At 39.9% G+C, this 22,351-nt stretch overlaps 2 protein-coding genes across 4 annotated transcripts in view; one reads left to right on the forward strand and one right to left on the reverse strand.

Annotated features, from left to right (window-relative positions):
* Positions 1-1,780, forward strand: part of unm_sa1614 (un-named sa1614) — a 44,407-nt gene extending 42,627 nt beyond the window's left edge. For 2 of the 3 annotated variants that reach the window (XM_077203560.1, XM_077203561.1), the window contains exon 28: positions 316-1,780. In XM_077203560.1, the coding sequence (XP_077059675.1) occupies positions 316-390 (75 nt within the window). In that variant the 3' untranslated portion in view covers positions 391-1,780. Of the gene's footprint in view, positions 1-292 lie in introns of all 3 variants that reach the window. The other variant, XM_077203563.1, reaches the window with a different exon arrangement.
* Positions 1,051-20,542, reverse strand: st3gal8 (ST3 beta-galactoside alpha-2,3-sialyltransferase 8). The gene is made up of 7 exons (XM_077203564.1): positions 20,225-20,542; positions 10,299-11,020; positions 5,711-5,898; positions 5,026-5,205; positions 4,868-4,913; positions 4,662-4,781; positions 1,051-4,582 (listed from the first exon to the last, which is right to left on the reverse strand). The coding sequence occupies exons 2-7, from the start codon at positions 10,620-10,622 to the stop codon at positions 4,415-4,417; spliced, it is 1,026 nt and encodes a 341-aa protein (XP_077059679.1). The 5' UTR covers positions 10,623-11,020; positions 20,225-20,542; the 3' UTR covers positions 1,051-4,414.
* Between the last annotated feature and the right edge of the window lie 1,809 nt (positions 20,543-22,351).

The raw sequence follows: 22,351 nt of genomic DNA on the forward strand, positions 1-22,351 counted from the left end.
AGCCTCTGGATGGCCCATAAAAAGAATACATTTCTTATAGATTCATAGAGAGACTCTTTGCATGCAGGAAAGAGCTTTTGAAGTGAAATGGATCGTGAATTGTATATATATATATATACATTTTTTTTTTTACATCCCGCATCTTCTGTGTTTGCAGCATTGCTTTTTTCATTTTCATTCAGTCAGGAAGCGCAGCCCTTGTTTATGACATTATTTCTTCATTACGTGTTGTCATGCGCCGTCCTTTCATTTAATTGAATTTCTGATCCTTCCTTTTGATGACTCTAACCAGAGCCAGTAATATCTTCCTTTCAGCATGGCTACATCGAGGGACAGCCAGACAGAACGGGCTTATTTCCAGCATCGTTTGTCTCTATGCTCACCGAATGAAGCCGGCCAGAATCTGAAATCACAGCACGGTTGACTTTACTGCCAAAGCACCCTGGGAAATGACCGGTTTGAAGTCTACCCACAGAACCATTGGTAATGAAGAATCAGCATAACAAAGCAGCATTCCCAGCGCCAGGAGAGATGGGTTATGTGGAACGAATTGTGCTGTGGACAAAAATTCTCATAGTTTGTGGTTGTTCAGGTCCCTCAGATATGAGAATCATGCCCCATGCCCCATGATCCATCCTAACCGAACACTCGTTGAGTAAAATGTACCATCCTAAAACTGCTCCAAAAGCACACACAGCATGAACAGCATGCCATTTGTTACATTGAACTGAACTTGAATGTGAGTCATCATTTATGTCAGGCCACATAATTTTTCATTATCATTCATTATTCTCTTTATTAAATACTGTACAGTATTTTGTTATAGAAATGCCACAAAAATACTACTAGTTTCAATAATAAAATGAAGTAAATCTTTTTGGTATAAAAAGTGCTTTAAAAATAATTTCAATATATATATCCCAGAATAAAAAAATAGTTTTAATAAAACCTTAATGGTTCTAAAACGTCTTTATTCCAAAAGGGTATTTCTTTTGACTTTGGGTGAAATACTATTTTTTCTGTAACTTCAGATAAAATAATAACTGAAAAAATGGTTAAGTGGTTTATTGAAAACAGTCCACAGATTTACACAAAACATCATGAACACAGAAGCTTACAAAGATGTGCACACACCATACAATTTGGCAATTACAATTGGATCAAACCATCACATTCAGCTGGACGGTCTTTGAACATGTACTAACTTCTTAAAGTGCTTTAGAGTAGAGAACTACTTGTGGCAGAAGACATTTTTTTTTTTAAATTATGTCAAACCCAGGGAATATTACATCTGCAGTCACATGTTGTTTGAATATATGAGATGTAAATAAAATGATAAATTTTGGTAATTTGGCCACAGCTTTTCTTGACTGTACTGCTCAATATCTCAGACTCCTCCTAGATAATTATTCCAGCAGGGAGGTGGAATAAATATTCCATTTTAATTGAAACTATTTCACTACTTGGATCAGAGGATCTTGTATATACACAGTCATGTATGTACAAGTTGAAAATGTGGTTTCAGCATTTGCTTTTTATTTGTTGAAGAACCTGAATGGAAAACTAGGGTGTTGTGAGATATTTATGTATTGTGTATCTCATTTTTAAAAAAAGAAAGAAAAAAAGGCGTTTGTTTTTCTGTATTTTTATTTATGCAAAATTATCAAATATTTTTTTAATACTGTGCTGGATGCCCTAAACTGTGACTTTTGAATTCAAATATTTTTTGTTTATGCTTTGGTTTTGTTTCCAATTAGATTAAAACTGAACTTTGTCCAAACTCTTAAATCTTCAATGTCCTGATTTGAGAGTTTGTGTATTTTAAAAAAAAAAATCTGTGACTCTCCTTTCCATGAAAACTCTATAAACTTTGATAGCCACTGACTGACGAAGCAATGCAAAGCCAAAATACATTCAAGAACATAAAACCACAGAACAAACACACGTGTGGTAATACTTGGCAACAAACTTCGAAATTACAGCTCAAGTTTCAACCTTGTCACAGTCCTTAAAGTTTACAATTATAAAAATTAGAAAAGGGGGAAAAACCCACAGAACATCTACCAACAGTAATTTCAACAACAAAAATACAGAGATCATTGTATTTCAGTAATAAAAGATAATGAATCAAACATGTATGAAAGTACAGCATTTGCTATATCCAGAACTGTAAATCACAAGACAGGCTGTTGTATGAGTGACAACGGGTCATTTTAAGGCCACTGAGACCAGATGCATCACTTTAGGGACGGCTTTGGTCTAAAGGTATATAATGCTTTTAAATACATAACGCACGAATAACGCTCCCTTAGGAGAACTTTAAGGTTAGAAGAGTCCTTCAAATATCAATACAGGAAAGATGTGGTGACTTGAACAATGTAATTGTCTGATGTGAAATCTGAAATAACATTTTGAGAATGTCTTAATATGCTATAATTTCTAATTTTTAAAAATGTGTTTATTGCTTATTCAATCTTTTGAAACCTTATAATCCACAGACTTACAATCTAAAATGCTTTAATGCACTGCAGGTTAAAGTTTAAAGTCAACAAAAATTCAACAACTTGCTCCACTCATTTCTTTTCAGCTGACATAACTAAACTGTCCAACCAACCACCTGTCAAATGGTCCATCTTATATTTAAAGAGGTCCCTGATTATGATTTCACTTTTATAACTTTAGCTAGTGTGTAATTTTGCTGTTTGAGCATAAACAACACCTGCAAAGTTACAATGCTCAAATTTCAATGCAAAGGGAGATATTTTCTTTTACAGAAATCACTTTTTAAGGACTACAACAAATGGCTGGTAGGGACTACAACAAGCTTCTTCCTGGGTTGGGAAATTCACAAACCCTAAAATTTACATAAACCCTGTCCCCGGGAACACGCAACAAAGGGGGTGAGGCCAGGTTGGGCTGCTTTAGAGAAGGGGAAGAGTTGTTGTTTTTTACACCCCAGAAAAAGTTTGCCTAAGGCTGACGAACTTAGAGAGGTTAAAATTTATTTTTAACACCGTTTCTGAACATTATAACCTCAAAATTTGTCGTTTTACAGAAAACAGCTTCCAGAAGAGAGTACAAAGCAGGCTATACGCACAAAAGATTGTCCCGACAAATGGGAATGGCTATTGATAACAACTTGTAAGTATGTCTTATTTGTAATTGTGTTTTCTATTAACAATTCCAATTATAAGTGCTATGATAGCTATGATGCAAAGGAAAGGAAAGCTTTGCCTTCACTAGCCTGGTATTTAACATTATTGTTGTAGTGTTTACTTTTCACCGCCCCTTAGAAAAATTATCCATGATTTTGTGATCAATTACTGTTTGTATTACCATAGATTTCCGACAAATATGATTAAATGGTGGATTAAATTGTATCTATAAGAAAATGACACAAAAAATATACTACTCTGAAACGTCCTGTGAAATCCGTGCTTGCTAAGTCCGTGCTTGAAATCCGTTCATCACCAGCCTCTTGTTCGTTAACATTGTCAGGGTCTGAATCGGGCTTACATCTTAGTAGAACTTGCGGTTATGAAGGGGCGGTACATTTCCTGAACATGCGCTAAGTACTGCCAATCACAACACACTAGGCCAGCTAACCAATCACAGCACATTTCGTATTTCGGGAATAGGGGCTTCATCGAACCAGACTGGGGAGAGAGGAGCTGTGATAATGTAAAATATGTGGAAAAATACTGCGTTTTTTGAACAATCAAGAATGAAAACATATTCTAATACACCCCTAAAATAAAATCAACACTTCGTAAAATGGGACAATAGGACCCCTTTAACACCCACTTCACTAACCAATCAATTACCAATGGTTCAAATTAAATCCACCCTTTTTTTCTTCATTGGATATTCTGTTAGGAAAAGTGGGTTGCGAATACTGCTTCATGTTGACTTTAAGGCTTTAATGCCCTGAAAACTGTCTTTTTATAACATCTGCAAGTGAATGGAGCTGGTGATCAACATGTTTAGAAAGCTTTGTCGATTATACGCGAAACACATCTAGTTTTGTCACAAATTGCATTTGCAGTGCAGACACTGTGTGAGGCTAGTCAGCTTGAATAAGAAAGAAGTATACAAGGAGACTTAGATCAAGCCAATTTGCTTACTGTTCATCTTCTTCAACGTTTGAATGCCGACTGGGGAGGAAGGCAACATCCATCTTTTTCTTCAGGCACGTAGCAAGTAAAATGCTGCTATTGAACAGGAGGAGTTCATTTGGTCTCAGGACTACAGCTTGATGTCTGTGGGTTTGGTTCAGTGCAGTTCACAGTGGTCAATTAATGGTAGGGTGGATCACAGATCTGCGTCTCTTTGGCTTCCATACGGCTGCAGTGCAAGGCATGGCATTTACATGGCACTGAGCATTACTGAGTCAATAAAGGCCATAATTACAGGCTCATCTGTACAGTTTGATTTTGCCCTCTGCGTTGAGCCTATGAATGATCTCAGTCTCGAAATCCGCGTTGTGGACACCAGTCTTTCGAAAGGCACCTGCGTATCTGTTGTTCTCCCAATAGTGGTGCCAGTTTCCTTGCTTGTCTGCCCCATATCCAAACACTGACACCTGTTGAGATTGAACATCATGATTGAAATCATCTAGTGATGCACAAATTATTATCTTGGCTGTAAATAGAAATACAAACCTCATCACAAAGGTGCAAAGCAAATATAATGGCTACTATCCCAGTGGACGGATACCTTCCATGACGCTCTGTCCATTTGTCATGTGTGTACTTAAAGAAGGCTGGATTTACAACCATCACCTGGTCGGCACACACAGACGGTAAAGTTAGACTTAACAGATGGATGTGTTTATGGATTAACAAGCTTTAGAATGATTTACACTCACCTTGTCTTTGTCAGCTTCAACACGATTTTTCACTCTCATGTACGTCCTGTGCAGGATATACAAACAATTTTATAGTCATTATTATAGTAATTTTAGTTAAATTAAAAACTATGTTGCACAATTTTCAGAAATATTTGTATATTTTCAAAATGAGGTACATTTTGATCTCTCCTGTGGAAAGGGCGCTGGACAACCACTGCATGTCTTTCAATTTGAAAGGAAGAAGGACGAGATGAACACCAGGTCTCAGATCGATTGCACTCTCTGGGTACAGGAAGTGGTGGGTGGTTCGATTACCAACATCCTCTTCATAACCCACAGTTACAGCCTTATTCATTCTGTTGAGCGTTCCAGTGGAAATGCATTAGTGAAAAAAATAATAATAATGCACTTATTGGCTACTTAAAATAAAAATCCATTTTTAAAACAGTTTTTCAGGTTTCTCTCTTAGACACTATTAAAGTCAACAAGAACCAGCATTCATATTTTAATTCCTTAATGCGGTTAAATTGTGAAAGGATCTTTAATGAAAATCTTTTGAAAATTTTCTCAATGTTGTTGTGATTTTACAATGAACATTAAGGGGGTACAATCAACCCATTTACTATCATAGTATGGACAAAAACAATGTTTTCAAAATATCTTTTTTGTGTTGTATTGATGAATTTTCATTTTCGGATGAACTACATTAGTCAACATTTGAAGTGGATCAAAACCTTTCATCAAAGTTATACATGAATTTTGAACAATACCCATTCTTGTTTTAGGATTAACTTGTTTGATCCACTTCAAATGTTGACTACTGTATTTAGACTAGACACACATAAAGAGCAGAAAACACACCTAATAACAGTTGAATGGGAATCTATCAAGGCTCCGTTTTTGGACTTCGACAGATTTCCTGAGTTTCCAACAACTGCACATTTCCGGCACTGGTTTTGCCGTGGAATTTTGTCTTTAGGTGGAGGGGAAATTATCTTAAACATCTTCTGTGTGACATCCTCAATCGTTCCATCAGATGACTGCAAAGACTGCAAAGCAATATCATTAATAAAAATTATAGAGCTGAAACTCAAAATTTAAATCATAGTTTTTTTCACAACTAATCTCTACATCTTTAATGTTAAAAGAAAAGATGACTATCCCAGCAATGGTCTTTGGTGTTATTGTATATTTTCGTAATGCATTATTAAAAATGCTGCGAACGTTTCTATGTGGCACGGAAACTAAAGAGACTTCAGGCAAACCAATTTCAGGCTTATCTGAGTGCACTCTTAGTGCCATTGCCTGCAAAGGTCTGAAAGCCTTTAATTAGGCTAAATTAAACCTTACTGAAACACTTGGCTGGGCCAAAGAGCCTATTTGTGCCCTTGTTCCCAAGGGAAAATTACTTTTTTGTTTAAGGAAACCAGATAATGACTCTGGGATCCACAGCCATCACTTTAATTATGTTTGGCAAACAGATATGATGGTAGTAAGTGAACTTGAGATGGTCTGGAATGAACACACCAGCTGTTGTCTATCCCTGACGTGTCCGTGTGCCAGAAAAGGGAAATGAAAATGATATCTACAGCTATGACTTCAGAGGCATGCCTGAGAATCCCAAGAGCTATTCTGTCTCTAGCTTAGAAAGGCCAATGGCTGTCTAGAGACAAGCAAATGAATCAAGGAACAAATCCAACATTAACTGTCGCACTCATTGCAAAAATTGGAAAACAGATCCTGTTGAGCTAAATCTGCATATTGAGAGTTGAGTTTTTTGCCGAAATGATCACATATTTATCTGATCATCTGGTCACCCTTCATCCCCAACAGGGTGCCGGAGCTGGTGCCCAATCTGGCAGGGTTGCCAAGTCTGCACAACAATACCCGCCCGATTGATCATAAAAACTATCCCAATCAAGGCAAAAAATAGTCCAATCGCGTTCTGGGTGGTAGGGGGAAGTTGTGGTGTTGGGTTACTTTAACCAGTGGACTTGAAAAACTACTCGCAGCAATAGTGTAAAAGTAGCCCGGGTACCCGGGAAAAACCCAGACTCTGCAACACTGCAATCTGACGTGTTTCCATTTGAAACGACTGTCTAAACTGATGCAACCAAAGCTACAAAAAACAAAATGATTGCATGTGCACCTGTGGAACAGTCTTTAAGACACTAACAGTTTACAGGTGGTAGACAAAGTCACATTTCCAATAAATTGGGACACTAAAGAGACCTTTTTACTGACACTGAAAAAACAACAGAAAATATATCTCTTGCGTGAACATGCTTTAGTCCACCTGCAGGGAGGCATGAGACCTGTTTGAAACCCGAGGTAGGGGTTCTAGGAATCTAGGAATCACAGTGCTTGCGGTCCGCATAGAATTGACATGTTGTTACATTTTTGGAGAGGTGCACGTCATGGTACGCCGAAGGGTACAAGTGCTACACACAGCCTACGGTGTGAGTTCGACGCAAAAGTATAAATTGGGCTTAAGACAGTGCTACAGGGAGACAAGAAGGACAGCTGATCGTCCTTGTAGTGCCAAACCACCTACAACCATATGTGTCTCTAATATGTGTTTGAGAACTTGCAAGTGCCTTGGTGGAAGAGTGGAATAATCTCACAGCAAGAACAGGCAAATCTGGTACAGTCCATGAGGACGAGAGTTCCTGTAGAACTTAAATTAGCTGGTGGGCACACTAGATACCGACTGCAACTTTTGATACTGACTCCCTCTTTGTTCAGGGACTCATTATGCCATTTTAGTTCATCAAATGTAAGTGATACTTGTTCAGTTTACTGAATGTTTCAGTTATTAAATCTTTTTATGTTCATTCAGTAATTAAAGTAATTAATTTAATTCAGTGTCTGTCAATGTATTTAGAGTTTTATATACCGTATATACCATGATTGTTTATGGGTAGGTTATGTAGTAATGTAGGCAGTTCTGATGTTGATCAACACCCAAGTCAGTGGAGACATGGGCCGGCTGCCACAGCAGTACCGTTCTGGTGAAATAAGGGATGTGTGAAAACTACTAGCACATTAAACAATAGGATAGCACATGAAAAATATTTGTACTGTATACATATATCAGGATTGTACTCTAATACCATACAGTTTTGCAAACAAAATGGAACAATGCAGAGGTTTCAAGCAGTTCTGTCACCATTACGTTTCTTTTAAAGACGAGACACTAGTGTGAAACAGTGCAGTAGCCAAAGGTATGTATTGGATTATAAAAATATATTTGAATTATGTGAATTATTTAATTAATTAATCAGAATATCATGTCAATTATTCACTTAAAATGGACAGCCTTAAACTAAATATATGCAGAACTTAAAGAGGACCTATTATGTTTTCTTTATACTTTCTTTAGTGTGTAATGTTGCTGTTTGTGCATGTAAAGGTCTGCAAAGTGGCACTTCAAAAGGATAAAATCACACTTGTAGTTCGGTTCACATGGTTCTTTTGGTCCGGGCCAAAAACAAATATTAGTCCTTGTCCACTTAGCGTTCACAAAATCATTTTAACACTGAACCGAAACCTAAAGATGGCGAACCTTAAAGGCATAGCGATATGTTCCAAATCGTATTGGTTGGCTTTTATTATGTATATTTAGCAACGGAACTTACCGAAAATCCAAAACAATGCTTTGTGCTGAGATAAATATGCTCGTTGTATGTGCGTAGCCTGCATATAATGGAATTTTGACCAGCTGAGAACTGATGAAGAGTTTATAATTTTTTTTAAAGGAGTCAAAACAGCAGCAGCGGCTTGAGTATTCTGTTCTTTTTTAGGGTCATATATTGTGACATCGTGTCCCGTTTTTAGTTTGTTTACATGTCCTTGGTCCATGTTGCGTTCATATTTAATTCAAAAAGCACCAGAGTTAATTTGGAAGCGGACCGAGACCAATCTTTTCAGCAGTCTCTGTCCGCTTGTTTGGTGCGCAGCAGGGTTCGGATTGCAGCGTTTACACTTATTCAAATGAACTGCACTAACAGAATAATCACACCAGAGCTCGTTTTAATCAAACCAAACATGCCAAGTGCAACACATCCTTTTCTATATATCAGTCCCTGAAACTCGGGGTTATGGTAAGGGGTGTGACATTTCCTAAACATGCTTAAAGTTGTTGACCAATCACAACACATTGAGCTTTTTGGAAGTGGGGACTTTAGAGACCTTGGGGCACGTTCAAGCTCAAACCATTGCGCAATGTTTTGCTATGGTTTCTGGGTTGAACGACATGTTTCCTGGAAACAGTGTGCAACAGGGTTTGAGATACATTTTCTCTTGCTTGGTGTGTGTGTCAAAAATGTGTTTTTTACAAATCCCTTCACTCGAATGGGATGGTCTCTTTTTATTCTGGACGACAAGGGCAGTGACTGTAACATCGAGCGTATTTTTCAGTATTAAACAGGTATTTATACCGATTTCATCAGGCTCCGAAAATTCTTCAAAAAGAACACAAAGAATGGCATTCTCAGCTTTCATAGTTGCAACTCTTGCATCATCAGAACAGGGTGTTCAACGCTCCACCGTTTTAGTATAAAAAACGTTTTGCAACTTTTTGTCTAGGCTGAACGCAGCCCTGAACTAAACAAAGGGAGAGTTTCACAAAAGCATTGTAAGCTAACTAGTTGCAAGTTCTGTCGTTATCAACACAGTTCAACAAGTCCGTTTCCTGAAACCATAGTTCAAACAAACATTTGCAAAAAGCATCGCAAAATTGTGCGGTTAAAACGACACAAGAAAGCACAGTTTCTTGTTTGCTTGACATGTGGACTTAAATCCTTATCTTGAGCAAAATAAGCAAGCTGGCATTCAGTACAATCATATCTTTTATTTAGAATATATACAAATTTCTTTCACGTCTTTTAGTTTGTCAAGAGATTTAAAGCACCATTTTTGAAGAGTGCGCATGTGTGAACGTGTTCTAGCACGAAAGAAAGAGCCTATGATCGAATCTAGAAATAAAACAAAATAACTGAGAAAAATGAGAATTAGTCCTCAGATGCCATGTCTGTAATTTATAGCAAAAAATCTGGTATTAATTCGATCTCAAAAGGATTAATTAAAAGAAGTTATTACTCTACCTGCGTGACATCATTAACCAACATGGTTGAACGACAAATTTGCGACAAATTTCCCCTTCCATGTAAAGCGCTTTGAGTACCCAGAAAAGCGCTGTATAAATGTAAAGAATTATTATTATTTATTATGCATCGTTCTATGGTAATTAAGCAGCGAGTAACACCATTGTATGGGAAACGCACCCCAGAGTGTAACTGACAGACTGGAAAGAGAGGTGCTGCAAAATGTAAAATATGTGAAAAATAATATGCTTTTTTAGTAGACCCCGTAAACACAACCAAGACTTTATAAAAGAGCATAATATGGCCTCTTTAAACCATCTGAAACAAAATAATCTGCTTCTTACCAGCCACCACTTCAGAGAGGGCAGATCTATGTCATCGTGTCTGCCGGTGAGGTAAGGTTTCTGTTTATGATCATAGTGTTGGTCAAACCACTTTGACAAACCCGTGTCTGCTATACAGGATGTACAGCTACAGGAATGACCTCGTCTTGGCTCAGTGATAGGGTCTAACTGCGTCTGGTTCACTGTTGGTATCCTGACATGTTGGTGAGAGGGTAAAACTGTGATGGGCACAATGCCGGTCTTCTGAATGGTGTGAGCAGCTATCATTAAAAACAAAATAGCACCTAGCAAAGTACCTAAGTACAGTTTTCTTCTCAATATCATGGCTAAGATAAACTAAACCTTGGGGTGGATTTTCCAGAGAAAAGGATTTAAAGGAACCACCTCTGTAACATGCATTCACTTCTGGCTTGGCTTGTTCCTACCAAATGGATTGGGGCTTTTATGGTGTTTGATGAGTTGCTTTACAAAAAAAAAGGCCTCTGAGGTGGAAAATGACAGGATCTTCAATCCAGGATCGTCCATTATGTCATGAGTTTTTAAAACCAAAGCACAAGGCCTCATGGTGAAAAACACTATAAAGGAGTCAAACTGTTTCTTAATGTTCAATAAAGTGAAGGAAATGAGTCGAAAATGAGGCAATTTCACTTCCTGTCTGTACAGCTGTAGGTGCCTGTGCTCATGTTTCACTCCAGTGCGAACACTCACTGCTGCCAAAGCTCCTGAAAAACACACAAGAACATCAACATTGAGATATTTTTCCATTATGTCATGATCTGATTCATGAATGAAAATCAGTGAAATGGCAGATTTACTTTACAACGTGGTCTGAATGATTCCTTCACAAATCAGATTTAGTAACTGAACATGCCAAATGGAGTTTTGCAAGATTTTCAGTGAATAACAATTTAGAGTTTAGTCACTTCCTCACATAAAACCACTAGAAGACTTAAAATATAGCACAGAAGACATATGAACTACTTTTAAGTTTTTCTGGATCATTTTTGAAGCTACAGTACACATTTATTGTAATTGCATGTAATTGCATTTAATTTCTTCTTTTGTGTTCCACAGAAGAAACTAAGTCGCATGAGTTTTGAGGGTGAGTAAACAATGACAGAATTAGTATGTGATCTATCCCTAAACTCCACTGAGTAACCTCATTCTTTGAGGCAGTGCTAAAAAGAAATAATAATTTCGCCTGTTTTTTTTTTCAAAATCATGTTTTAATGTTCAATCATGATAAACTGACCTAAAAGGAAGAAAGGAAGGGATGTTTTCTCTCTATTTACTCTTCAAAAACACATTGGAGAGTACTCCGAAATACAATGAGGAAGTTGAAGAAAGGTCACAACTGTTGCCTCCTGAGACAGCAAAAATGTGTCTGTACCTCCCTCACACTTCCCAACACATCCACGCTGAACAACTCCATAAATAGAGCACCGCTGACTGCGTTGGACCAATCACATCAATGCAGCAAATCCATCTTTAGATTAATGAGTGTCAAACACAGCTACTCCCACAATTCCCAGTCTAGAGCTCTGGACTTGATGCAAGGTACTTAAATAGCCTACTTGAAGTCCTTAACAAACATCAATGGAACAGTCGCTTTACTTTAAAAAAAAAACCAAAGCTGTCCCAGAAACTACAGCCAATGTGACCGCAGAGAACAGCTGAAATTTGATCCCATATGAGAAACAGAAAGTCCAGGACTTTCCTCATCTGTTAGGGATCCGTGTCCGGCGGAGCAGGGAGACGCTGGTAATGGAGTGGGGGATGTGAGATCAGCTGACGTTCAGCTGATTCAGAAGAACCGTCTCTCCCTGCCAGGCAGCTGTCTCACTACAGACCAAACAGAATTACATCTCTGGCCAGTGCAGCCAAATCTACCTAGTCAGCAAAGTGAGTCTCCCCCACCGTTCATTACTCAAAGTGAACTAATCTCAAAAGCAACGCAAGGGAGCTTTAAGTAGCCATTTCAGGGCTGATGAATCCAGAACGTTCTCATTCGCTTAAGCTGAGAAACAAGCGATTCATTCAGAACACTAATCAAGAATACAAAATTACAACAGCTGTAAGAAAGACATGTTAGTTTCCATACAAGTGGATTTAAATGTGTTACGCCAAAGTAATATCTGCACTTGACCTGGTACATTGGCAGCCTGTGTGATGGGTGGGGGTTTTTTGTGTGTGTTTTTTTTTTTAAGTTAACAAGGTTACTCATGACTGCCAAGTTACCATGGCTCAACACTGCTGCCTAATCTGGCTTTGCATGGTCAAAGAAAAGATAAAATACAACTGAAACCTGTGTGTTTTTTATTTGGACAGTTATTCTGCTGCATCAAGGCAAACACCCTGACTGCACTAATTCATTTACATTCCAATATGTTAAACACAAGAGCCAGTGGGATGCTCACATTACTGAAACAAGAGGCTCCTCAATGTCTGCCAAACTATTCAGATTTGATTGCTCATTGAAATGTGCCCTTTACACAGCAAAAGGGACCCCCTTTTCACAGGACTCCTGTCCAAACTTTCTGTGTGAGCCTTGAGGTATGCTCTGGGTTTGGAAGAGAACCATAGAGCAAGCAAATGTTAGTTAATAAATGCAATTACGAAACAGCGATCAAAACTGCTGAGGTGCTGAGAAAAACCCTGCTCTAATAGATTTGCCTTGGATGCCAGCCAGAGCTTTTTAACTTGCAGAGGTGTAAGAGGCTTGTTTTGCTCAGGGCATGTTAAAGAGTCAGGCCATGTTAACACTACAGTGTGAGTATCAAGTGAGGTGTGGAGTGGACTGCTAAGGGAAGTGGGTTTTTGGGGTTTCACGTTACATGATCTCTGCCTCACTGCTGTGAAGATGTGTGTGATGTGGTTCCCATTCGAGAAAGTTCAGTTCGTATTGCATAGCTATACGCAGTGGGAAAACTTCTTTTCTCGAGAATATTGAAGCCTTTATTTTAAAACGCAGTGCAGCTGCACAGCGCTGTCCTGCTCGCTGATTGGCTGGGCTGCGGGACCTGCACGAACCTATGGCAAAGCAGCGAGGACACGTGAACCTATCAGGGCGCTTCCCGCCTAGCGCACGTCAAAGCACGCCAGAATGGGTGTGGCTGCTGACTATTTAAGCGGCCTATTTCGCCATAGGAATCAAATTTAATCTCCTTTAGTGATCGACGCGTCTTCTCTGATTTTATCCTTGAAGCCTTCACCGTCAACGAGGCCAGCAGCGGAACGAACGACTCTGATTTGCAGTTCAGCGGAAGGCGCCTTCCTGCTTTCCAGAAACTCGGCGCCGCTCTCCTGATTCGCCGTTTCCCTGCGGCCATCCGGTGAACACTATATCCTTTACCAGCTTCAGGTGCTCGCTGCGGCAGCTCTTTGAAGAGCATATTTAAAATAAGTGACGTTGTTTCAAATATCACACTCCGACTGCAAGGCATGCAGAGCTGAAGCTGCACTCACACAAGGCGGCTGCTCTCACTGTGAAACAACTTCAGCCACGCTGATCACCCTCAACGGCGCTGAAGAGAGAGGGTACGAGAAACTGCCCTTTCTGGAGGAAGCTGTGGCCGTGCACCTTTGCCCGCCCACAGCCATTGGATGGAGACCCAAGGCAGTTCACCCATTAAAGCCCTGCAGGACCACCTCAGCTCTTGGCAGTCTGGCCTATACCTCCGCTGGCCAAGCTGCTTTGGCCTTGCACACCATGGCAGTCCTTCAGTTGTTCAAAGCTAACTCCTCCACTCCATGGAAGAGTCTGGATCGGACCCTGCAGCCTTCAGGGACCTGCGCCACCGATCTAGCTCTGCGTGCTTCTAAAACCACTGCTCAGGCGATCGGAAGAAGCATGGCCAGCTTAGTCGTGCTAGAGCGCCATCTTTGGCTCAACTTGACGGAGATCAAATATCAAAGACAAGGCTGCCTTCCTGGACTCGCAGATCTCAAGCGCTGGTCTCTTCGGCCCAGGGGGAAAAGGGATTCTTGGAACGCTTCACAGCAGGTCAGAAGTCGTCGCAGGCTATGGTGCACTTCCTGCCGAAGTGATCAAGCTTAACATTGGGTCGCCCTAAGAAAGCCTCGACCCCACGGCCAGCTAAAACCAGCGCCACCAGCGTCCCAGCCCATCCCAGCGGTTGAAATTCACCGGCGCTCACAGTCTGCCAAGCGTTTCCAGTTCGCAGAGCGTCAGGGCCTACGACCCAAGATTGCGTTGGACCCTCTGAAACCTTCCTAGTCAAAAGACAGGAGGGAAAAGGAGGGTGCTAAGTCTCGCCGTGGCCGAACCACCCCTGAAGATAGCTTGTGCGCTTCTCCCAGCCCCCTCTTCAGTTCAGGCGGCTGGAGATGTTCAAAATGTAGCCAATGGGCCCGTCACAGTTCACGCACCCATGCACACAAACGCTGTTTTAACAGCGACCCATATAAAGCACAAAAAGAGCACTTCTTTCCCCACTCTATAAGGGTGACTGGGTCCCCATTACATGGTGGCCCGTCCCCAAATGCCATGCAGCCCCTAGCCACTTGGGCAAAGGCCTAGGAAGCCATACCCGAGTGTCAAAATGGGTAGTAAACATAATAAAACGAGGTTACTCGATGCAGTTCACTCGCAGGCTACCACGCTTTCATGCTGTGTTCTAAACTTCTGTGTGGAGCAACGTAGCTCACTTCCTCCACAACAAAGTGCTAAGTCTAATAGCAAAAGGGGCTGTCGAGACAGTTCCCCTGCCATTACGCGAGTCAGACTTGTACATCAGGGAATGCGCATTTTGAATTAACTTGATGACTGGCTCATTCTGGCTCAGTCGGAGGCTGAACTAAAAACTCACAGATCCTGGCTCCTTGGCCATCTATAATGCCTTGGGCTCAGGATCAATGTTTCCAAGAGCATGCTGCTCCCCAGCCGGCGTGTAACCTTTCTGGGGACAGTAATCAACTCTGTCCAAATGAGAGCTTGGCTCACACCAGACCGGTCTCTCTCTATTCAGCAGCTAGCAGCTTCGTTCAAAGCGTGCTCTTTCAGACCCCTCAGAACGTTTCAGAGGGCACTGTGCCTTATGGCCTTAGCATAAGCCTTCAGCGCTGGCTAAAACCCAGAGTCCCAGCTCGTGCATGGCGACAAGGCCACTTACCTGTATCAGAGCCCAGGCCCCTTGGAAAGTCACCGGCTGATACCAGTCTCGTGTGAGTATGGGTGTGGTCTCAAGGAGAAAAGTGGTTTCAACAGACACTTCCAACCTAGGTTGGGGAGCTCTGTAGGAGGGCTGGCCTGCCTCCGGCCTCTGGTCGAGCTTGGAGAAGTGCCTTCATATCTACTGCCTCAAAATGAGTGCAGCCTTTCTAGCCCTGAAAACCTTCCTCCCAGATCTGGCAGGTCACCATATCTTGGTTTGAACAGACAACATGTCAGTGGTGTCCTATATAAATCGCCAGGGCGGTACCAGGTCCTACAACCTGTACACCATGGCTTTTATGGGCTCACACCAACCTGCGCTTGCTGAGAGTGGCACATGTGCCAGGCATATTGAACCAGGGTGCAGATTTGCTATCACGTTACAATGTTCCCCCGAGGAATGGTCTCTCCACCCTCAGACGGTTCAACAGATCTGGAGTGTCTTCGGCAGGGCAGAGGTAGACCTCTTCGCCTCAAAAGACAACTCTCACTGCCCAACATTCTTCTCGAAGAACAAGGATGCACTGGCCCACAGTCTCCCCCTTTACGCATTCCCTCTGGTCTCAATATTCCCTCAGGTCATCAAACGGATCAGGGAACACAAGTGTGCAGTCCCACTGATAGCCCCTCTCCGGAAGACCCAGATATGGTTCCCCGAGTTGGCGCGGCTGCTAGAGATAGCCCCGTAGCCTATACCGCTGAGGAGGGAAATCCTCACGCAGGCGAACAGAACAATCTGGCACCCTCGTCGCGAAATTGTGGGCGAATTGTGGGAAATGTACGGCCCCTAAACACGTACCTGGGAACCTCCCAGAAAAAGTCTTAAGCACTATCACAGAGGCTAGAGCTCTGTCAACCAGATGCCTCTACGCCCTTAAATGGTCAGTGTTCACCAGCTGGTGTACAGCTCGGGGTCTCGACCCCTATTCGTGTGATGTACCATCGGTACTTTCCTTTCTTATCCTGCCTCAACCCCCTTCTATACTTGCCTGGGACCTATTCCCTCACTGGAAGACAATGGAGAATTGAGTCTACTCTGCCCTGTTAGGGCTCTCAGAATTTTAGAGCGCTCCGTCTCATTCAAACAGTCAGAACAGCTCTTTGTATGCTTCGGCATACTAAAGGGCCTCCGGCCACGAAGCAGAGATTATCAAGATGGGTAGTGGACGCTATGTCTCTAGCTTACGCTTCAATGGGCCTACAATGTCCCATAGGCATCATAGCTCATTCCACAAGGGGCATGGCTTCTTCATGGCCTTGGTCCAGTGGTGTACCAATTTAAGACATTTGTGTGGCGGGCGGCTGGTCTTCGCCATACACATTTGTGAGATTTTATAACTTGGAGGTGCCAGCACTGCAGGCACGAGTACTTTCTATTTAAGAGGTCTTGGCCCCTAGGGTCTCAAGCCTCTGGTATTCCATTCGCGAACTCGTTGGACTCTGACTTTAGTTTGACTATATGCCTCGGGTTACGCAGCCTCAGGCAATGGTTCAGAGCGAAGTCTTCAACTAATAGCACAGTGTTTTAAAATGGGTTCCACCCGCGTATAGCTACGCAATACGAAGTGAACGTTCTCGAAAGGGAACGTACTCGGTAACTAACTTAACCTTGGTTCCCTGAGAGTAGGGAACGAGTATTGCGTAGCCAGCCATGCTATTAAGCTTCACGTTCGGGTAATGTCGCTTCAGTCAATTTAACCTGATTCTTATGGCGAAATGGGCCGCTTATATAGTCAGCAGCCACGCCCATTCTGGCGTGCTTCGATGTGTGCGAGACGGGAAGCACCCTGATAGGTCCGCGCGTCCTCACTACTTCGCCATAGGTTCGTGCAGTTCCCGCAGCCCAGCCAATCAGCGAGCCAGAAAGCTCTGTGCTGTGCTGGCTGTGAAGCTGCACTGTGTTTTAAAATAAAGGGTTCAGTATTCTTGAGAAAAGGAGTTTTCTCACTGCATATAGCTATGCAATACTCGTTCCATACTCTCAGGGAACCAAAGTTACATTTCTTCAAGATGAGAGATGAAAAACTAACTCCTAAAACTAAGCTTAAGAAACAGGAAAAGCTACACTGTAAAATATGTACATTTGACTAGAAAAGCTGTGTAAAAATGCTACTATAAAAACATGTAACATGTTTAACTTTACTCTTATCCTTACCTTACTGTATACAGTAAAATTGATATATTGACAATATATGTAATTTTAGTATAAAATACTGCTTTTAGAAGTAAAAAGTATGAATAATCGTACCTTAGCACAATATGTACACTTTCACATGAAATATTGGTAAATTTAAGTTATGGTTAAAAGGTACACATGTTACTTTTGGCCCTATTGCTCATAAAACATATGGGCCAATTCTGTCCCTCATATAAATAGGCCTACTATTGTTCAAAAGTTTGAGGTCAGTAAACATTTTTTTAATGAAAATTTATATTTTTATTCACCAAAGACATTAAATTAATCAAAGGGAGAGTAAAGACTTTTATAATGTTACAAATGATTTCTATTTCAAATAAATGCTTTTCTTTTGAACTTTCATCACTGTATCCACAAAACGTTAAGCACCACAACTGTTTTCAACATTACTAGGTCATTACTAGGCTTAAAGGGATAGTTCACCAAAAAAATTGTGTTCTGTAATCATTTACTCACTCTCAAGTTATTCCAAATCTGTATCAGTTTCTTTCTTCTGTTGAACACGAAAGAAAGTATTTTGAAAAATGTTGCTAACCAACCAGACAGTTGACCGTAGCCATTGACTTCCATAGTAGGAAAAAAAAAAACGATGGAAGTCAATGGCTACAATTAACTGTCTGGTTACCAACATTCTTCAAAATATCTTCTTTTGTGTTCAACAGTAGAAAGAAACTCATACAGGTCTGAGTGGTAAAAGATAACAGATTTTTTCATTTTTGGGTGAACTATCCCTTTAAGAGATATAACCCGTTCAGATAGAATAGGGTCTGAACCTGATTATCTGAAGACGTTACTTTAACAATGCCCATAATAGACACGGTTCTTCATAAAAATATAATCCAGCACATATAAAACAACCATAATGAAATGACCCTTCACAATAGATAATGCTTAACAATGGACTCCGTTAGAGAGCAAGATATGACAATTTGTCTGTTCAATAAAAACCTTACTCACTTGTCGAGTAATAAAAGCGCCATCTTCGAGATGCTTTAACAACATTACAAATCCCTCAGTTCTTGCAATCTCCGAAAAGTCAAGCCAATGTTGATTCCAGTTTTATTACGAGCTCCGTCATTTTCTCTTTTTGCCAGCAGACTCTACTCTCTTCATAGTTTTTTTTTAAAACAGGTGATTACCGGAGGTTTGATATTTAGCGTGCTCCATGTCAACCTTTCTCGCTCATTGTGACAACTAACCAGTGCCACTCACTCACACACCATACATGCTTCAAAATAGCCGGAGCAAAGATTCTCTATTTATGAATATGACAGGACATGCACGGGTTAGTGACGTACGTATGTATGCAAATTTCTGCAAAAACCAGCCCGACTGGTTTAAAATATAAACACTCATAATTGGCTTTTAGAAGGATTAATGCATTGATTTACATTTTTGTTAATTTTGAAAAAAGTTAGGCCTACATATTTCATTTAAATAATGTTATTTGATTTAAGTTAATTCAATGGAAATGGACATTCCCAGAATTCCCTGCATGAACCATCACAGTTGTAAAATGTAAAAAATGTTTTCATCTTTTATGTACATTGGAATGTTTTATGTTGCACTATATAATTTAATGACACAGTTAAGAACTCTAAAATATACGGTCACCAACATGTTTGTAACATAATCACTGAATTCTGACAGTAATGTACAGTTGTTGTTTTTTACTGTAAACATTTACAGTGTACCCAGGTTTTTGACAACAGCTTCCAACTAAGTCACACAGACCTAGATAGATCTCTGGTTAATTAATTAAACCAATTTTTTACTCAATAAAATTATCCGCATTTCGACCATCTATGTGTAGGCAAAAATGTAGGCTATATGATGAATTGGGTCTCGTAGAACGAAACAATCCAAACTGGCAATATAAATTTACACACAAACTGAAAAGTATTCCACACTAGAGTAATAAGTAATTATAACTGGTCAAGAAAAAAACAAAAACATTTAATCTAAACAACGGGTGCATTTAGTCACTCGCCTTAGACAGCATTTTGGGTATCAAATGGCTCGCGTAGTCAAAAGCTTGAACGCCGATTACAAGCAAAAAAAAAAAAAGGCAGGAAGCTTACATTCTTTTGAGCCATGGTTTAGCTAAATCCAATCGAAAACGTTACAAGTAGCTATCCGTAAATCTAACGGACAATTTAGGATAGTAAGGTAACAGTTTAAGTTTAACAAACATGAATAAGTAAGTCAAACCGTTCTAACTGTTTCCACTTTTAAGTTCAGCTCAAGTTTAATCTTCGAGGTGGAAACTAGTGCAATCGTCGTGTTCAACTCGAAATAAATCTTGTAACTGTAACCTGTTGTTTAGTAGTAAAATGTGTTTGATTAGCATTGCATTGGCTAAACGTGTGGGTTAAAAAAAGTAGATCGAATAAAAGAACAAGTTTTGAGATGGCAGTTCAGTTTAACTCCAGGACCGCTTTCTCTTATCATATCTATCACGTAGCCTATATTAAAATTGAGCTTCATAAAGTTTAAACAGGTTTTAGTAATATCACATGCTATTGTCTAGAAAGCGGGATAAGTTTGGCTACTTACCCCTTGTTCACAGCTCGAATGTAGGAAACTAACAACGCAGAACTATGTCTTGCATGGACTGAGGAGAAATGATGTCAAGCTCTACGTCTCGTGTGTGTGCGCGCGTGTGTGTGTGTGGTCCTGGTAAACCCTCCGTTGTGGGGATCAAATGTCCCTTCAAAGATAGTAGTACCAGAAATGTTTTACCTTGTGGGGACATTGTGTGAAAACATCTTATAAATCATGCTAAATTTAATAAAACATTTTTTTAAATGAACCCCAGCACTAGCGTAAGCCAGAAAAGCGTCTCTGGGTGTGGATAAGAAAATTGGGTGTGCCACATTTATTTTCAAATTAATGTGCAAAAAAAAACTCGGACCCGGCTTATCACTAACTTTACAGAATAGACTGGGCTGATGTGTAAAACTGGCTTGCCACATAAACATAGCCTAATACTAGGCCTACAGTATATAAAATATAACTCAGGGTTCAACATTAAGGCTTTACTTGTGCTTGTCCTTCGAACAAGTAAATTAGCCATTCTCTTGTCCAAGTAAAAATGCAGAAATCGGTTTAAACGTATGCTTCATCTTTCATTTTAAATTCTTAGATTTGATCAATAAATGCAATTGAAATAATTAGACACTATGCTGTTACCAATCAAATAAATTAATTTACACTGAAAAATTACAACTGCATTAAATAATGTTACGAGATTGTTTTAAATATTTTTTGAAGATACAAATATGATATTGGAAAGAATTATAGTCTACTTTTAAACACGAAACTAAACCACCAGTAGGGGGCGGCAGGTGACTGTCTTAATGAGTGAGTTATTGAGTCATTTATTCAAATGATTCGTTCAAACGGCTGAATCGTTAAGGAATGAGGTAGTTGTTTAATGGGTCATTGAATATTTGACTCAATCGATTCATTCAAAGCGCGTAATTATTCATTAATGCAGTTATGTGTTCCGGTGAGCTGCGCTGTGGTTCTTCTTGGGATGTTTGTTTGGAACTATTTTCGCTGCTCAAATAGAAAAACAGTCAATATTGTGTCTAAAATGTAAGTGACTTGATATTAATTACTTGTTTATTGAACTGTCATATGAAATCAGTGTCATATTTTCAATCGTGACGGTATTCAGCAGTCGTGGTCACTGTGATGTTGCTTAACTGTATCATATCATATATTATAAATATGAAAACTCCACATACATTTTTTAACCGCTCTATGTTCATTAAGTTTCTTTGTGTGAACTGCGCTAATTGCTTCTATTTCTCCTCATGAGGCGCGAGACTCAACAGCACAACCGTATTACCAGTCAGCGGCTGTTTGGGGATTGGTTGGCAGTCCGAATGTCGGCAGATATTTTTTTAACGATAATAATTTAAAAATTAAAATAAATTTTAAATGTACAAATATTTTAGGTAAACAACAATAGTCCAAGTTTATGAAACGTTTTTATTAAAACTTTAAAAGAGAATTCTCCATCTATTTTAGGTGTGCCAGCTGCCACTGTGGGTGGCACCGGCACACCCTGGCACACCCGTGGCTACCCCAGTGAACCCCAGGGATCAGGTGTCCATTCTTTGTACCTTGCTTAATAGGACATCTGAGATTATTTGAGATGCCAGATCTTCTAATCATGATAACTGATCTATAGCTAATTTGGTTCTTCAAACGAATTTGTGGATTTGATTCAAATATTTCAATTAAATTGTCTGAGATTACTGCACGTTTTGGGTTCTCTGGAAAGTGCAGATATCGATACTCGAAACCATGATCAGCAATGCATCGATTGGACCTTTATATGCAGCCAAGCGACCAAAACAACACAAAAGTTATAAGTATTCTACATGAAATGTGTAGGCTACTCTTTGTTAAATTATTCCGAATTATTTCCATTATTTCACAATTTCTAGTATTTGTACAGACTTTACATTTTATTTAAATGTTGTAATTGGAAATTAATTTAATTTTACCTGTGAAGCAGACGTGAAGGTGACAGCATTAATTAAAGTTTCTTAGTTCACCCCAAAATGAAATTTGTCATAGCCTATACTTACTCACCTTCAAGTTTTCCCAAACCTGTATGAGTATATTTATTTTGTCGAACTCCAAATAATATATTTCAATGTTGGTAAC

Source organism: Siphateles boraxobius, unplaced genomic scaffold (genome assembly GCF_051911475.1).
Source record: "Siphateles boraxobius isolate OS27281-9 unplaced genomic scaffold, OSU_SipBor_1 5, whole genome shotgun sequence".
Classification (NCBI taxonomy): domain Eukaryota; kingdom Metazoa; phylum Chordata; class Actinopteri; order Cypriniformes; family Leuciscidae; genus Siphateles; species Siphateles boraxobius.